Source organism: Muscardinus avellanarius (assembly GCF_963383645.1).
Source record: "Muscardinus avellanarius genome assembly, chromosome: 2".
NCBI classification, from domain to species: Eukaryota; Metazoa; Chordata; class Mammalia; order Rodentia; family Gliridae; genus Muscardinus; species Muscardinus avellanarius.
This window is the reverse complement of record NC_137787.1, coordinates 25,826,685-25,851,228: the sequence shown is the minus strand read 5'-3', so window position 1 is coordinate 25,851,228 and position 24,544 is coordinate 25,826,685. Positions and strand designations below refer to the sequence as shown.

Genomic DNA, 24,544 nt, shown 5'->3' with positions numbered 1-24,544 from the left:
CACTATACTGTTACTAACTGAATAAATACTCTTATTAAAATAGTAAATTATCCACTAATGTCTTAGGCCTATGCTCTCAAATTTTAGTAAGACACTCCAGGGTGCTGAAGAAAACTTTTAGGGGGACCACAAGATACTTTCCATTTATGAGGAAAATAATAATAATCAATACCTCTCAGATGCCTGCAAACTATCTGTTCAGTTTCAAAATATTAAACTATACTTTTTTCAATAAAGTAATATTTTCCTTTTTCTTTTCTTTCTCTCTTTTTCTCTTTCTCTTTTTCTTTTTTCTTTTGTGTGTGGCACTGGGGATTGAACCCAAGGACATTTCCCTCTAAGCCACATCCCCAGCCCTATTTTATTTTTATTTTGAAACAGAGTCTTGCTAGGTTGGCGATTCTATTTGCTGAGGCTGTCCTTGAACCTGCAATCCTCCTGAATCAGCCTCTCAAATACTAGGATTACAAGCACGTACCATACACCTGGCTTCAGTAAGGCTGTATTTTTTGTAAAGTTGGGTTTCAGCTTTTTCTACAGTACAAAGCAGTATGTAAAAATCAATATAAGTGGTATTATCTTTTCTGACTCCTACATTTAGAAAGTTGTTCAGTGTTCAACAAAGCACATGGTCCTATTTATAAGTAAATGTGGCTTTTTTAAGAAGAAAATAGAAACATTATTTTGTTTTCTCACTTTATGTAATAAGTTTTCAAATAAGTTTAAGGTGGCTAGAATACAGATAGTTATTAAGTTGCTTGGACTTGAGTACTTAATAAATGAAACTGTTAGATATTTCTTTTAGGCCTAAAGGAGCTATGAAAAATCACTAAAGCAGTAAGAGAACACAGTGTACTTACTAAGAAAGTAGGAATCTCAGTGTTAGGCAATACAATCTAATTCATATTTCTTTTCAATTTGAATTAGAGCAACTGAACTGAAAAAATACATCAACCATTTGTATGCCATCCTTTATCTAATTCAATACCTTCATCTATTTATTAAGTGTGGTCTTGATACTAATTATCTTTATGACCAATTTGCTCAGCTTCCACAAATATTAATGCTAATGTTTTTAACTTATTTCTGATAGATATTTAACTTAAGCATTTTTTGATGTTTTTAATTTTCATGTGGTCAAATGTTTATTTTTTACCTTTGTGATTATTTGTCTGTTACAAGTTTTAAATTCTTACAGATTTTTTGAGAAACACCCACATCTATTTTTTCTAAATCCTTAGAAATTCTAATAATTCTAGATTAAAAAAAATAAAATGATAGCCAGGCATAGTGGTGCATGCTTATAATCCCAGTACTTGGAAGGCTAACATGCAGGTTTGAAACCAACCTCAGGTACTTAGTGAGACTCTCAACAACTTAGTGAGACCCTATTTCCAAATAAAATATAAAATAGGTCTGAGAGTGTAGCCTGGAGGTAGAATCTCCTTGGGTTCCATCCTCAGTACCATAAATAAAAATAAAAAAATTAAAATGATTAAGTAAGAAGAGAATATTATAGAAAAGAAACAAATCTGTACCTGAAAAATGAGCTATTTTTCAAAGATAATCCTTGTCGTATTGTCATATCAGTATAATTAGGTGTCAGTCAAAAATGATCACAGTCAGATAATTTTTATCTAAGTAGAATTTACCAGTGCCTTTGGGGGTTGGAGGAAAATGTTAAACAAGTTTGTGAAAAGAATTTTTTTTTTAGAGAGTCACAATGCTTAAGAGCATATCAAAGGCATTTTTGGATGTTTAGATTTCTTATAACAAAACAAGGAAACAAACAAACAAAACTTATTTAGTTTAGTGTTTTCCTAAACTATTGTCAATGCAATATTTTTCTATTTTAATAACTATTAATTTCCCAAGTAAACAAAGTTTTCTGTGAACAAGCTTTGGCTCTGTCCTATAAAAGAGTCATATGCTGCTGATGTTAATATGCTTTATTTTTCTTTTGTAGAATTTTCCAGGTGTTAACCAAAGATATGAGTTCCTTTAGAATTCTTTCAATGGTTTCACTGAATGCCTTCAGTGTGCAATGTGCCATGTTCTAGGATCTATGGATATAATTGTGAACGAGACAGATGTTACCCCTGTGTTCAAAAAGTTAACTTCTCACCCATTTAAACATTTCTATTTATACTATAATGGCATTTATTTTCAAATTAAATTAAAAATATTATAAAACACATAATTACTAAGAGAAATTGTATATAAAAGTTTGGGGGTACTTTTAAATAAAAAAAAATCACTGACAATTTAAAGCAAAAGATCCCGCTTTTAATTTTTAGTTTCCTGTGTGTAAACAGGCACAGTTCAAAATCAGAAAAAGAATTCATGTAAGATTATTTTCATAACAAAATATTGGCATCTACATTTCTATCTCATTAAGTAACAGGTTTCCACAGACTTCTTGAACTTAGTGTCTAAAATAAGGAAGTAAAATTGAATTAAACAAAATACACATGGTAATATATTTTGGCAGTGTAAGAGCTATGCTTCCCAGGCTCTTCCTTATTGCATAAATGTCTTTACTATTTTTATATTTCCTAATAATTATTTAAACAGTGAATAGATATGTGCTTAAACATCTCAAAGTTTCTACATTAATTTAACATATAACAAATATGTTATCTACTTATTCTTATAAATATCAATTATTTATTCATACAACTGATATTAAGCAACTGCCTAAAGTGTGGTATGTGCAATACCATGGTTAAAAATAATCTAATCATGTAATCTCTTCCTTTTGATGTAATTTCTATTTTTCAAACTATTTTTCTTCATCTGACTTTGCAATATTAGAATATGTAGGCTACAACTAAGCAAGATATCTGGGTAGCAGGGGTCCCAAAATAATCCATTTGGAAGCAGATAACTTGCTCTAATTTATGGGTTAATATATATTAATATATATTATATATAATTAATATATATTATATATTACATATATAAATACATATAAATAAATATATTATATATTTTATATATTATATAATATATATTATATATATTATATACAATATATATTATATATATATTACAGTTTATGTCTTGAATTTCAAATTCTAGCCCTGATGCCAGCTATGTGTGAGTCTTAGATTACAGTAAGTGAGAAAATAGAATGTACCTACCACAAAGCATTTCTGTGAGAAATTTTAAAAATTATTAGAGGAAACTTAAAATATACAGCTCAGTCAATAAATGGCAACTATTTTGTTGTTTTTCCATGTACCCATAATCACCTAATATGTAATATATTTTACCTACTTATTATGTTTACTGATTACTACCTGTCTCTCTTCACTAGACTGTACATTCCAAAAGGGAAAGATGTGTGATGTTGTATCACTTTGAATCTCATTATGATGTATAATGACAGCGGATCAATAAACCAATAAATGCATTTTAAAAAGTGAGTTGAAAAAAGTCTTGAGAAACATATAGTTTCACAAATTTATTTAAAAGTCTATTTGCTTTGTGGTTTCCAATTTTGAAATATATGCATAGCTACTGTATCTTGAAGTTAAAACAGGTTAATGTTCTATTCTTTTTCCTTTTAAGGGATTTTTAGAACACGTAATCTGTTTTCTATGGTCTTCCCCACTCAATACCGACCAAAAAAATTGTATTAATATTATGTTTGAAACACATTTCTCAAAACTGAGGATGCATGAATATATAATAAGGTAGGTCTGTGATCTCATACCACTTATATTTGAGAAACATGAGATAGGCAATGTACATAAAATCTCAAGATAACCATGGATCTTGAGTTAGAAAAGACACTACGATAGAGACAGAAAAATAGAGAGTGTCTAGGAGAATGCCTTAGAGGGATGTTTATGGAAGCCACTATTTCCAAGCAAATAACATTTAAGCTAATATTTGAATGATAATAAGGTCACTATAAGGAGAACCAGGCAAAGAGCTGAAGAGAGTGAGTTCTAGGCTCATCTATCATGGCAATATCCCAAGAGTAAGAAAAAACAAAGGAACCTAGGAGAGAAAGAACTCACAAGAGAGGGGACCGGTGGCATTTGATCATTCATATAAGAGGATTGTGTAGAACTCCATTGGCCATGATAAATAAATAGCTTGATTTGTTTCAAGGGCAATGGAAAGCAATTAAAATGTTTTAAGCAGTGAAGTGACATAGTTTAAACTGAGTTTTCACATCACTTTCTGGCTGCTACATGGAGAATAGATTGGAAAGATGGTTTATAGTGGTTCAAAGCATGGGCTTTGGAGACAGGCAGGTAGGAGTTTAAAGCTCAACTTTTCATTCTGCAGTGGATTTGTATAAAATGTACATCTGTCACTAAAATGGTAAGACTTTTTTTTTACTATATCAGAGAATAATTTGTTAAAAGTATTCTCATAGATATAATTCACAGTATTTTTAGACTTATTTATTTTGTTCTAAACTTCTATATGTTAGCAAGTATTATGGATCATTTTTCTATATAAAGCATGATACAGTTCTTTAGTTTTAGTATGTTGTGTGTGTGCATATGTTTAAAATCCAATCCAAATAAATAATCACTGTTAGCAACAGAAAACAAAAAGAGAAATTAGGTAAAGATACATTCTTTTTTTTTTTTTTTTTTTTTTGGTGGAACTGGGGTTCCTGGAAGCCCTTTTACCTCCAGGCTATGCGAGGCTGGCTCCAAACCAGCTCAATCCTCCTGTCTCCGCCTCCCAAGCTCAGGGATTACAAGTGTGTGCCACTACGCCCGGTAAAAATACATTCTTAATAAGCCAAGGAAATATAGATCATATATAAGATTGTAGATTCTAGGTAAAGATATTACATTAGATAATATCTCTTGCTTTAAAATTGACTTTATCTGCAAAACAATACCCTTAAAATATTGCTATTCACAAAATATAAATCCACTAAACAGCCATAATTTTAAATTTTAATGGACTAATTTTTATTTTATACTGGGGAACGTAACTAATCACTACTGTCCTCCATTAGTTTTAAAGTTTCTAGTTAAAGTAAAGATATTCTACTGGAAGCATCCATCCATCCATTTGATCAATGAATACAGAGTATGAAGGACATTTTATCTCTTCACTTGAGATGCTGGATTTAGAATTTGTCATTAGTATCCATGTGCTTATGATCGTGATTTGTACAATTTTAAAAGGATACTATTGATAGATTTATGGCACATTAAATAAAAAGTAATTGTATTCTCCATATATATTACATTATTATGATTAATAATTCTTAGTTTGTATTTTTCTCATTTGTCTGATTCATACCATTTGGGAGTTTTACAAGATTTGGCAATGTAGTTCAGGATATAGATGAACAAGTTTTTTTTCACTCAGGTACATGGATCAAGCAGAAAAAAGAAAAAAAAAAATCCACACAACAGTGTGACATGGCCTTTGGGACTCTAAATAGAGTAATGAAGTTGGGCTGCAGCCCCTCCAATTCTGCCACAGAGTTCCAAATATATCAGGCATGAAAGAGAAAATGTGAAATGGTAATAGTTTAGACTGTCTCCACCAACATCGCCCAGGTGCAAAACTGCTAGCAAACATTGGCATCAGGATGATGTCTACAGAATGTTTCAAATAATAAGAAAGAGGCCCAAGAATCTTGCCCGCTTCTTTGGAATTGAGAATAGAGAAAGGTAGGGAAGAAAGGTTCCAAAATCAATATAATAGATAACTTCACACCGAAGTGAGAAGAGCTACATGAAATAAATACTCATTACAGAAGAAAAGACTTCCTTTAAAAAATAAAAATCCCTCCTAGAAATATGTGTCTAAAATTTTAAAAAGCATGGTTCTTTACATAAGATGAGGTTGACTGTGGTATTGAAAATTTTTAAATTGTTTATAAAGAACATCTAAGGTAGAATAGATAAGTAAAGATTATTTGTCTGGGGAAAAAACGAGATATTGTACTGGATGGAAATTATATGGATTGTCTTACTAGCTTGCCTGACTGAAAGTGCTTTTTACATCATGGTCAAATTTCAATGAGCAAGGCCTTCAGTGTGTGTTTGAAGAGTAGGAAATACAGATACTAATCCTATCCCCTCTCTTCAATGTTTATGGAAAAGCATACAAAGTGGTACCAAGCACATCACTATCAGGACTTGATGGGTGAAATCAGCATAGCACAGTTATGCAAATCATGTGTGCAACTGACACTGCTTGTGTAATTACCAATGTAATCCATTTCTACCCACCACCTCCAGGAAGGAAAGGAGGAGCTAAGGGTGGGGGTGGGGGTCACACTTGGGAGATTATCTAGAAAACAGGCCAGATGCCAGGTCTAAAATCAGTTTAAAGCAGTTCCCTCTCAGGGGAAGCCTGCAGGACAAATTATACTACAGTTAATGCACCAGCACTATTATGAATGAGCTAAACCAGATTCAATTTCTCAGCCAGCATAATTTAATCCAATGTACCTATCATTATATTGGTCGAGAGATTTGTACATTTTAAAAAGATTCCTTTAATACATCTGGTACAAAAGTCATAGTGGTTGTTTTAAAAGTGTAAATATGAAAAAAAACTAGTTATAATCTTTTGACCAATGATTTTTATATAATAATCAATGTTGTTAATAACCAAAGGTCTATAACTTTCAACAAATTCCATATGCACTAAACATCTTGCATGTTTATATATAAATTGATGGATATTATTTATGTGCTTTTTGTGGTAATCACCACAAAAAACCAAAATGAAGCAATGTTGAAGAAAATGGCTGAAGGAAGGAACAGACTTATGAAAGAGACAATAAAGTGTAGACCACGAAACAAGGGATAAGAGGGGAAGATAGTTTAAATAAAACAAGATGAAATCTGAGTGTACTGGCAGAGAAAGTTACTACAAGTGCCCCATGTACAGTAGAAAACTTTAGTTTGTGGAATTGTTGATGATTCAGCAATTTAAATAAAGTGTTTATGGTAACAAATTCTTTAGTAAGAAGTAACAATATATTTGCAGGTATATCATACTCAAGACAAATTAACAGACTCACAAAAGATTTAAAATGATCAAATTATGTTATTTGCATGAGTATGCCACAGTGAAACCCATCATTCTGTATGGGTTATATGTACTACTAAAATTTACATTGTTTCTTTAACAATGTAGTCAAAGGTTAGTTCCATCTCAATCTAAGTGAGACAATTTTTTTGAACTTCATTTTCAGGAATTTTGAGGACGTAGAAAAAAGCTACTCTACCTTACTAATTTTTCTTTTCTTTTTTTATTGATGCACTGTAATCATACATCTTGATGACGTTCCAAGTGATAAGAGGCATACATGACCAGAGCACTCACTGAGCCTTTCCCCAATTCCCACCCCACTCCCTTCCCACTCCCAGTGCTCAACACATTGATTGGCTTTGATAAATTTGTGTACATACATCACAAGCATTGAGGTGTTTCTTCACCTTTTCTTCCCCCCTCCCATTTACCTCAAGTTAGGTCTCCTCCTTCACTCCACTAAGGTTTCTCCTTCTTTGTCTAGAGTCCTTCCTTAATCCCAATTTCTCCCTAGCTTCAGCATACTAAGGAGAACACCTGCCCTTTCACTTTTGTGAGTGGCTAATCTCACTTAGATAATATTCTCCAGTTCCATCCATTTTCTGGCAAATAACATAATTTTGTTCTTCTTTATGGCTGAGTAGAATTCCATTGTCTATATACCTCATAATTTTGTAATCCATCCATCTGTTGATGGACATCTCAGCTGATTCCTCAGTTTGGTAATTATGAATTGTGCAGCTATAAACATAGATACACATGCATTACTATGCTAATCTGGTTTCCGACTGGTTAGTGTGACATTCTATTACAGGTAAATGTGAAATATGTTCAAAAGAAGAGTAGGTCATAATACTCAATTTCATAGGGATTGTCTCATGATCGGTAAAGGCAAAAGTGAACAACAACATAAGGGATTTGAAAAAGGGCAAACAAGCGAGTTTTCAACAACATCTGTACTATTTAATTGGTATGTTTCTTTAAAAAATCAGTATTAAGACCATAGTCTATTTGAAAGTATTACTGAAGATAAAATATAGTACATGGAATTAAGGACATGAAGAATCAAGACAGTTCTTATTTTAAAAAAATCCGAAACATGTGCAATAGGGAGGAAGCTGTTGTTTTAACAGATGGGCATTTATATGGTACATCTGGTCCAGTTCCTTTTTATAGGACAAAATAGCTTTAAATTGACAATTAGACAGAAAAAACAAACTTCTTCAGTTGAAAATTGTCAAACATTGAATAGGTTACAAAGTATTGTTGTAGAAAAATCAACATTCCTGAGGTAATTGGAAATAAATTAGATGTCTGTTCAGACTAATTTAGGTTTATTGACCCTATCTAAGTCAAAAGAACTTGGAGAGTGAAAGGTCCCTCAACTCTCTCTTTTTCTAGGATTGTACGATACAGGTATAACACAAAAAGTAATTTCAAGAAGTATTCATTTCTTATTCTTATGGAATTGTTAGAATTCCATAATAACAACTGTTTAACCAAAACCTATAGTTTTATTCAAAATTTAATGCTAAGCATTGTAAAAATGAAGTAATTATATTTCTAAAATGAAGATGAACAAAAATTAAAATTATTCCTTTACTGATTTTCATATTTAATTTTTTATTTATATATCTTTGAAAAATAATTCAGAACTAATAATCATTGTAAAATTATAATACTATTAAGGAAAAATTGGCATTTCTAGAAAACTAAAGCCAGTGAATAAACTTCCTCGGGACATTAGGTTTCTCTTTATAAATATTTTCAACAATACATTTTCATGGTAATCTGAACCCTGTACAATTCAATGCCCAAAGTTGAATTTTTGATATGCCATAAAAATACTTGGGATTCTGTGAGAGGCCTTCCTAACTATATTTTTCTTTGTACAATTATAAAAGGTTCTAGAATATACATATATATTGTAAGTTTTCTATATATTAGAAAAATATATTTATTCTAGTTTTAAATTTTTAATTTGAGTACATTAGAGTATGTGGAAAATGTGCCGGAAATGTTAATTGGACTAAATATAAAATTCTAGTTATTCTTACATTTTTTTAAATAACAACTATGTTAGGTAGTATTATTTTGATTAGTAAGGAATGAAGGCATAATTAAAATACTATTTCCCTAGAGTATTGAGTAAAATAGGGACAATTAAAAGAAGTAAAATATAATGTACAATGACACTAGTCAATTTCTAAGAATGGAATAATTGTAATAATTTGTTAAATTAAAAATCTAAAAGACAAAACTAATAAAATCAGTTTGTAACAGGAACACTGATACATTAATTCATCACAAAAAAGGCACATAAACACTATGTGATGTTGTAAATTTGTATAAATCAAATTAGATGATTGTGTGGTATGTCTTAAGTTTATTGAATAACAAAATATTAATTATGTATCAGTACTTTTTAATTTTTCTACAACTTTCTATAATACATATCTGAGATGTGTTTTTAAAAGTATAGTTCAGCTGGGCGTGGTGGCGCACGCCTGTAATCCCCGCGCTTGGGAGGCGGAGACAGGAGGATCGCGCAGGTTCGAAGTCAGCCGCGCGGGCTTAAGAGACCCTGTTTCTAAATAAAAATATAAAAAATAGGTCTGGGAGTGTAGCCCAGAGGTAGAAGGGCTTCCAGGAACCCCAGTACCACCAAAAAAAAAAAAAAAAAAAGTATAGTTCATTTTCTCTTTGGGCTAAAATCCTGTGATCTTTAGTTAAAACATTGTTGATTATACACTTCAATTCTTAGTTTCTCTCTCCTTTCCCTCTTTCCCTTCTCCTTTTTAAAATGTCACTTAATTTTCTTATGAACTGTTTCTTTTCCAATTAGATACATCACCACTATCTCCTTGGTGTGCGTTAGCAGAAGAGTAGCAAAGGAGAACTATTGGTGCTTGAAGATGGAATGAAAACCAGATGTTCAATCTGTTTCACACAAATCTATTTTGTTTTTATAGTTTACACCGTCTACTTTATTTTACTTTTTAATCTTCTTTTATTGGTACAGTAACACAAATATATTTAAAGCATAGATTTTCAGGGAGGAAAAGAGAAGAAGAGAGAGAGGGGAAGAGGGAGAAGGGAAGAGAAGAAAGCAGTAGTTTGGATGGAATGGTGTCTACTCTTTAAGGTTTGGTAGTAGTGACTGATCAAAAGTAAAGAACAGGTAGGGGAAAAAAGTATTTAGCTTCATATAATATTAGCATTACAAAAGGATTTAAAGAGAAAAAAAATCAAAGAACTTGACCAAGTCCCACATTTAATTTTCAGTAAGCCCATTCTAAAATCCAGATGCCTTGATCTCTTGCCTGCCAGAAAGGATTTATTTTGCCCCTTCTTTATTCTTAGGAGCTACTATAAGAGAGTTCAAAATTGTAGAATAAGCATACGTGCTGTGTAACATATCCCACAGAATAGTGGTAGTGCACACAGGTTCTGTTTGATTGGTTAGAATCCACATTCTTTATTGCTGAGTAGAATTTCACTGTGTATATTTCCCATAATTTTGCAATCTATTCATCTGTTGATGGAGACCTAGGTTGGTTCCATATTTTGGCTATTATGAATTGTGCTGCTATGAACATGGGTATGCATATGTTACTGTAGTGCTAATTTCAACCCCTTTGGAAAGATACCCAGGAGTGGTATAGCTGGATCATATGGTGGATCCATTCCTAGTTTTCTGAGGAATCTCCACACTGATTTCCATAGTGGCTGAACTAGTTTGCTCTTCCACCAACAGAGTAAAAGGGCTCCTATTTCCCCACATCCTCGCTGGAATTTGTTGTTATTTGACTTCTATATGCTTGCCATTCTGATTGGGGACTCAAGATGATGGAAAGACCTGGAGAACATTATGTTAAGCGAGATTAGCCAAGCACAGAAAGAGAAGGGCCATATGTTTTCTCTAATATGCTCAAGCTAGGGAGCATTGGGGATACCAGAGGGACTCCAGATATGGAGGGGAAACCTCAGCAAAGCCAGAAAGGAAGGGTAGGGGAGACATTCTAATATGTGTATACATGTGAATATGACATTGCTAACATGGACACTCAGTATTGGGAGGGAGGGAAAAGGGGAGGTAGGGGTGAGAGGGAGGGTACCAAATACTATGTGAATATATGCCATTGTCAATATGATCCAAATTATGTTGTGAGACTATAGTGAACTAATTAAGAAAAAAGAATCCACTTTCTGTGTGGTGTGACCTCTTGTGTCTTAGTCTCCTCACCTGTACAACAGAAATATTAACAACAAGAAGCTCTCTTAACTGACCTCCTCCTTGTCTCTCCACTGTCTTTGTAAGACACATGGATGAGTAGCCTGAAACAATTCTTAGAGCTCAGAGGCCCCTATTTGGTTTGTCCAAGTCCACTCCTAGGAGGTAAACTGTATAATCAGGCAGGTATAATTGTAGCCAAACCTAGTGATGCCAGCTACAGCTATTGCTACAAGAATATAAATTATTTAAATATTCAATTTCCAATGAAATAATTACAAAAGAGTGGTTTCTATTAAAATAAGTCTTAGTACTTTGGAAAGACATAAAATGAGCTATTTAAAATATTCCTGAAGAATTGGAAGGTAGGCAAAGATTATCAGAGAAATTAGTTTAAACAATTTAAAAATTTAAGAGAAATATGATGACTTCACAAAGATCTTTAAGTTCTTAAAGAAATTGATAAAATAATTAAATAAAATGCATTAGGGGTGTGATTTGCACTAATCTTTTATAGGCTATTTTTTTTTCTGGTTCTAGAGATTGAATGCAGGGGTGCTTTGCCATTGAGTCATATCCCCATCCCTTGTTCTTTACTGTTTTCTTTTTCCTTTTTGAGCCAAGTTCTTACTAAGTTGACCAGGGTGCCCTAGGACTTGCAGTCCTACCTCAGCCTCTCAAGTAGCTGAGATTATAGGTGTGTGACATGTCTGACTATTGTTTAGCTTTAATATTAAAAAACGAAGTTCCTCACTTAAAGAAAAGAAACTGGCTTTATATCAAAGGGTAAATGATTGCCCAGTGTGGTGACACATGCCTGTAATCCTAGTACTTGGGAGCTGAGACAGGAGGATGACAGGTTAAAAGTCAGCACATGGTAACTTATCGAGATCTTATTTCAAAAAAAAAAAAAAAGTAGAGCTGAGGTATCCCTAAGAGGTAGAATGCCTTTGGGTTGAATCCTGAGTTATAACTATGTCTGTCTGCCTGCCTATCTGCCTGCCTTGCTGTCTGCCTGTCTGTCTGTCCATCCATCTGTCTGTCTGTCTGTCTCTCTCTCTCACACACACACAAACACGCACACATATATAAACACATATAAAAATAAGTGATGAATGTATATATTTATATTTTTAATGTAAGGATACTTCATTTTCCTTATTATTAGACTTATTGCTATTAATCTATAAACTATCACTAGTTGCTTATGTCATTTACAAGGGTTTTAATTAAGTAACCCATGAGAAGTGTTTAGTACAATGCCTACTGTGTCAAAGGTGAGCTCAAAAATGTCAGATATTACCAGTAAATAACCTAATTATTTAGCCTATACAATCAAAACCAAGATACTACCTGGTGTCATCTAAGGGGTATAAATAGAATTCCAAACAGAAATTTTTCAGCTTTTACAGGAATTATACAAAGTCAAATGCATGCATACATATTGCTAGATAGAACTTAATGAAAACATACTGTATTCCAGACATTTTCTGTTTTTCATTTCTTAAACTACTATATTCATGACAGAAATATATATATATAATGAAAATTATTGCTAGGCTCATTTTTATTAACCTAAAAAATAGAAATCAAGATAGAAAAATTACAAATCTATAACACAGGAAGCAGAAATATAGCATTAATACCTAACATAATAATTAAATACAATAAAACAATGGATAGTCATTAGCCAGAGAGAACAGGGAAGCAAAATATACTTTCTACCAATAATACTTACAAATATTAAACTTCAAATCATTTATTATACCTAAAATCCAGGTAAACCATCATTTTAAGCACTACTTCTTAAATTTTGGTTAATCTGTCTCAATCTGGTTTGACTTTTGTCCTCATTTTTTCTGCTTTATTCCTGCAGGAAGCTAATTTCTATTGGTTTCTCTAATAGGCTCCCTTGTCCTCTGACTTTTAGTTGAGTTTGGTCAACACAGGCCACTAGCAAGAGACAGGAGGGTGAACAGAGTGAGGTTAGTGTGTGTGCCCCAATTCACAGGCTGGCAGCGGATGAAGTACTTTACTGAATGTCAGTGCTCAAAGCCCTCTCCTAGTTCTCTTAAACCCAATGCTTGTTCAATCCGCTTTCCCTTTTGACTGAGGGCTGGTAATGGCTTCCTGCTACTGTTAGCCTCAGAGGGCTTCAACCCTTCCTGTTGGATTCCCTTATGCCTAACCATTCTCTTGGTCCTTTCTTGGAGGTTCTCAGATTTTCCTCATTTGGGTTTCTCTGATTTACTGTAAGGATCCTGGCTTGGCAGTAGAAATGTGCCAATGTTCTAGAAAGTCAAAATTCATTTCTGAGATAGGGTTGTTTATGTTTGAAGAGAGCAGAATAGCCTTCTTACCAGGTAGCTATGATACTGGTAAGCCTAGCCATGTGTTTGTGCTGGAAAAATGACTGATAACTTAAATTGCTGCTGTTGATAGCACGGAATGAAGTGCGACACGGGGTAGGGTTTTGGGAGGTACAGCATTTACATACTAAGGCAGCAACAGCCATCGTAGAGTGAAGTTTATACAGTGACAAGCCTAATGGTTCTAAGGGACATACAAAGGTGAAGGGAGAAATTGAAGGCTGGGGATGGTCAAGTCAAGATACAAATACAATATCAGGAAGTTTCTCTGTCATCTTTAAATGTATTTACTTAAGCCTTAGAGCAAAGGCTGAAAACTAACTTCAAAACCTGATTCAAAGGATTATGGAATTATAAAATGGGCAATACCAAAACGAGTAGTTCATGGCCATGGGACAATGATAGGGAAGAAACGATGTATCTCTGAGGGAATTACAGATACTTGTGAGACCATCAGAAAACTGAGAGTAGTAATTCATATTACTACTCATTCAGGGTGTTAATGTGTGTTAGGCTACTAATATATATATATATATATATTACACATATATATGCATATATATATTACACACACACATATATATATATTACATATATATATTACATATATATATTTTTTTTTCTGTGAATTGTCACAGACTTACACATATCGTAATGGCAACTGCAAAGGCAATTCTACCTGAAGGATCTTTACTGAACTATATTTTAACATAGCCCCTGACCTGAGGTATGGAACTACTAACCTGCTTTCTCTTTAAAACAATTCCTATCAACAAAGATAATCAGAAGCAGTTTGCCTTCACATTGCAGGGACTGCATTCTTCCACTATCTTACCTTAAGGCTAGGCCAACTTTCCACTCCTTGTCATATATACAGTCTGGAGAAATCTTGTTCATCTTAACATACCACAAAACATCAAGCTGGACTATTGCATTCATGTCATTACACTGATTGGACTTGATGAGCAGGAAGTAGTAAACACCCAAGATGCCTCCAGAAGATAATGGCTAGAGGACAAGGATAAACTCAATGAAAGTTCAGGGACTTTCCACACTGCTTAGACTTTATGAGCACAGTGGTCTGGGCATACTAAAATAGATCTTCTACAGTGAGTGAGAAATTGCCATACCTTAAATTTCCAACCAGAAAGATCAAAACACAACACATGGTAGTAGCCTCTTTGGGTTTTAGAAGCAGCTAAAGAGACCAACTACATTTGGGTATGCTGCTCTGAAGCACATACTAAGTAATCCATGATGTTCCCGGTTTTGAGGAGCTTGAACAAGAAAAAGACATTCAACATAACCCTGTCATGATAAAAGCTACCCTATGCCCTTGGCTATAAGGTCCAGCAGATGCAATGGCGTTTTGAAATGTCTATAGCAAGAGGCTACAGAGTGCAGTTCCCTAATAGTTTTGTAGTAAAAAAAAAATGTGACCTTCTACTAATAACCATCCACTATTTGAAAAACTGCTCCAAACTTGCTACTGGACTCTGGTTAAGATGGAGTTCCAATATATAGAACTCCTAGTACCTAAATGGCCAAACTATACAACTTGAAGTAGCCATTATCTGACTCAACATATCATAAAATAAGTATATGATAGCATTTCACTGTTAAGTAAATCTAAAACCAAGTAGGTTTGGAATGGCCAAACATACTGTATGAGTAAGTAGGTCAAGTGTTTATGAATACTGCTACTTCGCAATCTGTTCCTTTTTGAATTATTATCAATGTCTAGTTATGGAGAATGAAACAGTGGAGATCTAGTTTGTAAATTAATTGCATGGTATTTGGTACCAGCTGTGATTGACTACTGTGTTTTCAGGTCCACTTAAAGGGACTAGTCCTGGGATACAATAGTGAAAGGATATCTCTCAGCAGTCAGGATTTCAGCAGGTACATTTGACTGTACACTATGTGGAAGAAAAGATAAGGTAATGATACATGGCATGATCATATGGTCAAGGAATTCAAAGAACAAAAGTAGAAGATTGGCGATAAAAGGTCTAGGGGAGAGTTGTGTGGCAATATCTTTAAGAACTGGTATAAAATGTGATTAACATGGTGTCCTGTATTAATTCCTTGTAGAGAGCATCAATTGAGAAGAATCATCTTAGTAACTAGACAAAGTAAACAATATTATGGAAGTCAGTTAAACTGTCTACCTTATCACTCCAGTACTTGTTCCATGTACCTATGTACAAAGTGATAATGAAACCAGGGATGAAAACTGTATAAATACAACCACATGGACTCCCCTCTCTATAATTGATTTAACTACCACAACTGCTGAACTCACAACTTCCCAATACTTAGACCTTTATATGGCATCATTACCCAGGAAGATCAATCAGTTGACTGATAGAAGTTAGGTTTTATTAGACCCCTTTCAACATGGAGAAAGTGGAAATTTATCCTTAAAGAAATTTAGGATATGAATTTATCTAAATATTTACTGATAGATATTTGGATATAAATTTATCTTTTCTTCATTTTTAATAGCTTTGTAAATTCCTCCTGCATGGACTTAAGAGAATGGTTTACCAATTACTATGATATACTTGCAACACTGCCTTAAACCAGGAAATTCATTTTAATGGCAAAGAAAATACAATAGACTCAAACCCACTGAATTTACCTGTCATAACTCATACTTGATCATCCAGAATCAGCTAGCTAAAGGGAGTGGTATAATGGCCTACCAATGGAGTGTTTCATGTACAGCTGACAACTGGGAGAGGTTTGGGTACATTCTACAGGATATGATACATGCTCAAAGTCATTTCTTCCTCAGCCAGAATGCCTGAATCTGAGAACAAAGCAGTTTAAGTAAAAGTGGCCACTTTAATACATCAAATAACCCTTTTAAAGGATTTTTTTCTCTCATCTTGAAGCCTTGGGATTAGAGCTTTTGAAGATATCACTTTCCAAAGGAAGCATGTTTATCCTAGGGTTCAGAATTCTGGTACTGTTGCACTGGAAGGTGAGAATGCTTGCTGGTTATTTTGGGCATCTTAAGCTGCTGAACTGACATGAGAGAAGTAAGCTATTGGCTGGTAATTTTTTCCCCAGATTTCTGAATTGATTTCAAGTTGTTGCTACACAATGGGGTCAAAGAGAACTATCTCTGGAACTCAGAGGATTCAATGTGTGTCCATTTTAAAATAACTTATCCAATAATTCTGGTTATTTAAAGATGGCATAAACTAGGAAAGAACCACTAAAGACTCAGAACTTAGAGGAATGAAGGTTTGCGTTATCAACTGAATAATGAACCTTTATCCAGCCAGGTATTAAAAAGAGAGTAAGGGGAAGATGGAAGTGAGTGGAAAGAGAATACTATAATGATGGCTTTTGAGCTTTCTGACCATTAGAGAAGCATAGATTTTACCAGTCATGTCTTATGTTCTAGTTGTTATGAAGACCATTGGCAATGGCTGATATTTTGGGTTCTGGTTGGAAACCTACAAAATTGCTATGCTTGATGTTGTAGTAGCTGGGTTCCCTTTTCACATTAAACCTACTTTAATTACCCAGTTTGAGAATGCTATCAGTATATATCTGCAGAGAAATGACTTGGTTTGTTCTAAGCTATGAAATCAGAACAGTAACGTTTATAAGGGCAAAGTATTTTTAAAGACAGGGAAGATGCTATGGGTACACTAAACCATGTCAAAAATAACGTGATTCACTAAGGAATGAAATAAATGCTTATAGTTACCTGCTGTATGAACTGATGGCAAAGATATATTTTTACAAAAATTTATGTGCTATGTAATCCTTGGATAGTTCAGTAATACTTTAATAAACCAGAATACATGGCTAGCTAAAGGAAATGCCTGTCATGTCTTAAAGGTATATTTTAATAAGAGTACCTTTCATAATAAAATGATACCACTTTAAGAATTTTTATACCACAATTTTAAAATAAAACTAAAACTAGAAATAAGTGAACTACTGGTAAGTCAGAGGAAAAAGTAAAATATATACTAAAGATATTCTGTTTTAATGTTTGCATTAATTTCAGTTTTATAATAGCCCCAAATTTAAGAGTTAATGTTTAAAATAGGTTTGCATAGTTTACATTCATGTTAAAAATTAACTACAGCCTTAAGAATAACAGATAAAATGTAAAGAAAAATAATACAAGCTTTACCTCACAATGTTCAGCACTCTCTAATACAGTTTGTCAATGTAGGTAATAATATAATTTCTCTCGCATCTTCACATTAAAATTTAATGTTATTATACTAGAAGGAGCATATAAAACTGGCTTGACAATATTCTGTATTAATTTTCCACCTTTAACTTTTTAGTTATAGAAATTCATGTTAAAAATCAAGTGAGATTTATTCATTCATATTTCTGATCATTTTTTCTCTTTTATATCCTTATATTCTGTCCTTTTAAAAAATCAAATATCCTAGCTTTTTAAGTCATTTATGAAGCAGAGAAAAGTTTCTGATAGAGTACAATTATTATAGTTCAAAAGCTAAAGAAACAAGGAGAGTTAAATTAACAACCAATTTTCAAATAAATATAATTTGTTTAAAAATAACAATATTTGATTTCCCATGGAGGTCCAAGCCTGAGCATTATACAGCACCATACTGAGCATTATATCAGACCAAAAAGATCATGGTTTTGACCTCTAGTATAGTAACTTCAGAATGTAAACTATGATATTCACTAGACTTTCTAATATTCTGGATTAACCCTAATTACTGCATTAATGGTTATCAGTTTAAAAAATAAGAAAAGTTATATAACAGAGATGTTTATTATTCCAAAATCCTGAAATTCCATATCCTTCAGCTAACAGTGTTCCTTTTTGCCAAGTCTATAAGTCTAAAACAGAAGAGTCCTATGCATCTTATAAGAATTAGCAGTGATTATTATACACAATTAAACATACTGTCTAGGTTGTTCCTAGCTACACATTACTTAGGATTATCCTACACTTTCTTGAGTTAACATATTTTGGTTCTCTTCTCAAAGACTTGATGGCACTTACCAGAGTGGGTCCTGAGGTGTCCTGTGAGGGCGTCCCTTCTTCTACAAGCGTAGCTACAGAAAGGACATTTGAAGGGCTTCTCTCCAGAGTGTAACTTTATGTGTCTCAGAAGGTTGCCCTTCTGAGTAAAAGAAGCTCCACACTGGTTACAGTGGAAGGGCCGTTCACCTGCGGGAAGAAGTGGGAAAGATCAAGTAGGCAATGTGTCATTGGCTGACTTGCCATCCACTCTTAAACAAATCCAATCCTATATTCACAGTATTCATCTCCCTTTTAACTTTTCTAAACATTTATCTTCTCCTTGAATTCGTTTCACATATACCAAAGTCTCAAGCCATAAGTCAAGTGGTCATTTCATCTTTTCATATAAATCTGACAAGATCCCTCTCACTGACTCAAAAGAATAGCAATACTAGCATCCCCAGTGAATGAACAACTAGATGCCATGGCTTTACTGCCTTAATGGTTGTGTTATATATGGCACCTCAGTCTTCACAATGACATTCATAATCTGGTATTATTAATTTCAATTTAAAAATGAAGAAACTGAAGTTTATGTATCAAAGGTATCTAAATATATTCAGAGCTAGTAAGTATTCATGGTAAAAACTGAACCCACACAGTTTAAATAGAAAAACCTTATTCTCTTTATCCTACCATTCAAGCTCTTTAAAATTCACAGAAATTTGGAGTTGGAAAGGACTGTAAGTCCAACTCCCTCATTCAGCTGATAAGGAAAGGAAGCAAACCTCATTAATAAATGAACTGGCTTGTGAAGCTCATTACCCCAAGATCTCCAAATATGGTTTGAATCTCTTGATTCTCCTGGTCACTAACAGTGAAACCTTTCAATTTATCAGTAAAAATCCAAAAGTATTCATCCCTGTGTATTCTCTTTAGTTTTTGAAAATCTTACATTTGTAAGGAATCTTTTCTCACTGTTCTCCTATTACTGATATTGTGAAAATTTTGTTTAAGTCCAAATTTTCAGGCTATTGATTGCTATTACCTGGTTGTAACCAATGTCATAAAACAAAAACATATTAGGTAGCAAAGCATTACAACTGGTAAGTAGGACCAAAATGATTACGTTATCAAGCTATGAAGAAAATACTGTTATATAAAGTCTGCCTGACTCTAAAGACAAATATGAAATAAATTATAAATTAATATAAACATAAATAGTAAACGGGTATCACCCTAAAGCTCAATGTTTAGAATAAAAAGAAAAGTAAAAACAATTCCTCTATGGTTGAACTGAACCATTTCCGTACTTGGGATTAGATAATGAACATAATTTCTGTAGGTTCTCTTATTCATGGCCATAATAGCTGGGTGTGGTGGCTAACACTTGGATTCCCAGCTTCTCTGAACGCTGAGGCAGGAGGATCAAGGACAACCTAGGAATGTAATGAAACAGTGTGTGTGTTTCTTTTCTCAAAAAGAAAAACTACTGTGTGTGTGTAGGGTTGCAGGGTTGTAGATACTGCTCAGTGGTAGAGCACATTACCTTAGCATGTGTGAGGCCCTAGGATTAATATTAATACAGCAAAAAGAAGGCAAAAATGATATTGAATAATGAAAACCCAATATGCATATACACATTATCTATTTATTGGACCACAGTATAATGTAAACCTAGAGATTCTTTCATTAAAGTAAGTTAGGAGACATAGAACATAAATCATGGTCACTTTCTGGCAGCAGACACTGTAAATGCTACCACATAGTTTTTTGTTGTTGATGAGATATATATATATATTTTTTTTTCCTGATGGTACTGGGGATGGAACCCTTCTACCTCCCAGACCCCCATTTTTATATTTTATTTGGAAACAGGGTCTCTTAAGCTAGTGAGGCTGGCTTCGAACCTGCATGATCCTCCTGTCTCCACCTCCAAAGTGTAGGGATTACAAGCGTGTGCCACCATGCCTGGCTATGATATAGTTTTGATACAAAGATTAATGAAATTAAAAAGTTGACATATCAGGTGTATCTCAAATTCTATAGTATTTATTACTTCTGAGAATAGTGAGGTATATATGTATGTGTTGGGGTAAAAGGTTTTCTCTTTAAAATTCTGGAGCTAAGTTTATAAAAGCTCCTATAATAATGTATTAGGTGGCCCAAGCCTATAATCTCAGTTCTTGGGGGGCTGAGATAGGAGGATCTCAGGTTCATGGCCAGCTTCAGCTACTTAGTGAGGCCCTCTGAAATTTAGTAAGTTCTTGTTTCAGGATAAAAAAAAAATAAAAAATAAGGCTGGGGTGCAGCTCAGAGGTAGAATGCCCCTGGGTCCAATCCCCAGTTCTGAGGGGGGAAAAAAGTACTAGGCTGAAAAAAATTACATCTTGCCTAACTAGTTTGATTCATTTGATATATATATAAAACCCCTTATATGACATCTTACAAAAATTCAAAATTTTAAATCTAATATTTTGCAGATCTTTCAACTTTAAATACATAAAATACAACTTAATGTGACTCTATTTCCCCTCCAATGAAATAACAAAATATAATTTTAAACATCACAATTATCCACTCCTGGCCTCTGCTATGGATTTAGTAACAAAAGGACAGACCAAGATACTTCTTTCACAAATTAGCTTTAAAAACAGCAAATAAAAATTATACTATTCACTTCAAATATTTGCTTTTAGTTTTGGAATTTCTTCATATAATGTTACCCAGGCAAGTAAGAAATCAGTAGGTAGTAACTAAAAGAGGATTAAATTAGTAGGTATAGTGAACAAAAAAATTTGAAATAATGTTTGCCTTTGGAAAATACTATAGCATGCTGACTTAGATTTTTCTTAAGCCATAAAGATTTTTTTTTCTTGTGGTACCAGGGATGGAACCCAGGGACATTCGACCTTCAAGCTACACCCAGATCTATTTTCCATTCTTTATTTTGAAACAGGGCCTCACTAAGTAGCTGAAGCTGGCTGCGAACCACAATCCTCCTGTCTTAGCCTCCAGAATGCTGGAATTACAAGCATGTGTCACCATGCCCAGTCATTAAGATTGTTTAATTAAAACATTTAAAAGTACCTAAGTTGGAATAATTAATTAATTATTCAAAATAATATTAATCTAAAAAGAAATAATAATGATTTCTTTTTTAAAGAATTTTTAAATTCACCTAATTGAATTTTATGAGGCCAATGTTAGTTTTTACATTTAGAAATTACTCTAGATATCTTTGTATTTTGTAAACTAAAAATTTCTGAATTTATATAATCATCCTTCCAAGAGGCGAGAAGAAATGAAAGGCATCTAGTTACACATCTGGGAATATCGCTAGTTGTTGAGTGTGGAAGTTCTAGCATGGGCACCTTTGGTAAGTTACCATAGTCACAAGGTGTATAGAATACGGCCTAAGGAAGGTAAGCAGTGAGCTCCTTTTTGTAGTAAGAGAACATGTAATGGCATCAATGCACTTTGACTTCAGACAGACAATGCTTTAAGAACTACTGATTTGCATTATTGATACATCTTGACCGATGGCTTTTACTTTGGGATATAAATTATATGGCTTTCCTCAGTTTAGGTTGAAAACTGCTCTTACTATCTTGATTATATGAAGTAGTTATCATTTCAGTAATATGGTTGTTTCACTGTGTTTAACATTAAAGTTAGAAAAATTACAGTGAAACCTTCAATAACTCTACTATTGAAGACAAATGAAAGCAGTGGAAAACTTAAAGAAAAATTTTTTAAAGTATACATATTTCAGGAATTCTCTAATTACAAGAGATATTCATATCTGCTTGGTAACAAAAAGTGAATTAACTTTTAAAAAACTATTTCTGCAGAACATTAGCAATCCTTTTATTCAATGTTCGAGATGCTTATTGATCCAGGCATTATCTAGATATATGTAAAATTATCTGATAATTAGGTAAAAGATTTAGTTAACTACCTTTGTCTACTCCAAAGGTATACTTGCATAAAACTTTATATTGACTATGGAACTTTAAGCAGCACATCTCAATTACATCTTTTTAATAATTTGTTCTTTAAATTGACTGTTTCCAGTTGGCCCTTTTTAGTCAATCACCTTTTCATGTGTAAATAAAAGCAAAATTTAAGAAAATTCCACAAATTTACTACTCACATTAATGGTATTATAGTAATCAATTCAAAAAATTTAAGGAGGTTATCATACTACTAGTATGATGGCTAATCTTCTCAGAGGTGTGTAGAAAAATCAAGACTAACAACTCTGGGTCCAGAAGTACAATTTAAATAGCATGGTAGCCTTCATATTAATTCTCAGTCTATTTGCATTTCTTTAAATCCAATCTGCTGATCCACTGGTCTTTTTTATGAGTTTCTCCATAATTTTTCTTATGGAATAAATTATATTTTAATAGTTTATGTACTTTCATAAATACATATTTTATAATCTGTAATGATTCAATTGAAATGCAAATAAACATGCAACAAAATACTTTGGTGAATCAAAGACAGAAGATGTTCCATTGTTGGATGGAACAACCACCTACAATTATGCAAAATCCAAAGCATCTGTTTAGAAGGCCTTGGAGCAAGAAAATAGCTCCACAATGCTGCAATATACTAATTAGAATGCTGAAATTTAGTTCCAAAGTACTCTACCCAAAAATCAGGGACAATTAAGGCTCTTTTGTATGTATAATGTTCCCATTGATTCATGTTCATACATAAATTGATTTACTTCCTCTACTTGATTTCTTCTCCCTAGTCACAGTGAAGAGTGCCTGGAGTATTCGATGACAATATTACCTGGTTATATACTAAAGCAGCAATGCCAAAGAAATAATACCAAGCTATTAGCAAGACACTGGAATTTGTATGAAAAGGAAAGAAGTGAATTAGGTCAGACATTCCATGTCATTATAATAAATTGGGTAGTTTTATCTCTTTTGATTTTATGTTAGATGTTCTATGGGCTCAAACACCAAAAAATGCAGGTTCAAGACCAGTGTGCAGTAACTTAATAAAACCATGTCTTGAAATAAAAAATAAAAAAATTGGATGGGGGCACAGTACAGTGGTAGAGAGCCCCTGGGTTCAATCCCCAGTATCACAAAAAAAATACTCAAAGATATGTTTTCTAAAGGTTTTTTATGTATTTAAGACAGTCTTTTATATTAGCTACAAATAACTGTTAAGGGTGGGAAGTTCTATAATGAAGAGAGTAGTTTGAAAAATTAAGGAGAAAACAGATGGCTAATGCTTAGATTCTGACTATATCTTTCTCCATCTAGTTAACATTATGGAAATACAAATAGACCTTCTGTTCTTAAATGGTACTAAATGGAGGTGAATGTGTCAGGACCCATTCAGATAAGTAAACTAGGTCATCAGAAACACATATCAAAAAGCCAATTTAAGAAATCTCACCCCAAATTTCAAAGTCTACATAGCATGATAGGTATCTTAAGCTCCTCCATGAATGGCTGTGGACATGAACAATCTTCCAAGTCCAAAGAAAGTATAACAATTTGCGCAACACTCCAATAAGCATTTATTAACAAAAGGTTCATAATGTTCGTTGCAAGTTTAAATGACCATTTATTTCATCCTCCTTTACTAGCTAAGTAAATCTATTACTAGGACTTCAGGAAATCATTATAACTATAAACATTTTCCATGCCAATTAGATCATTTCAGTACTAAAATAATTTGACTTGATGCTACTACAGGAATAAACATTAAATAGACAGTAGAAATCAATCTTGAGATCTTATGAATGACATTCTAAATAGAGTGAAAATGATTAAAGTAAGTTTCAAGAAAGTGTACTCCAGTTCTTTGAATTTTCTTAACTAAAAAGATAACTAATTTTTAGTGTACAAGTCTGTCTTCAAATTAACACTACAAGTAATTCAACTGCAAAGC

The 24,544-nt window shown here is 33.2% G+C and overlaps 1 protein-coding gene across 5 annotated transcripts in view; it reads right to left on the bottom strand.

Annotated features, from left to right (window-relative positions):
• Window positions 1-24,544, bottom strand: part of IKZF2 (IKAROS family zinc finger 2) — a gene marked incomplete at both ends in the record, with an annotated part of 171,859 nt that overhangs the window by 28,873 nt on the left and 118,442 nt on the right. For all 5 annotated transcript variants that reach the window (XM_080690018.1, XM_080690019.1, XM_080690015.1 and 2 more), the window contains one exon: window positions 18,659-18,826. In XM_080690018.1, the coding sequence (XP_080546144.1) occupies window positions 18,659-18,826 (168 nt within the window). The remainder of the gene's footprint in view (window positions 1-18,658; window positions 18,827-24,544) is intronic.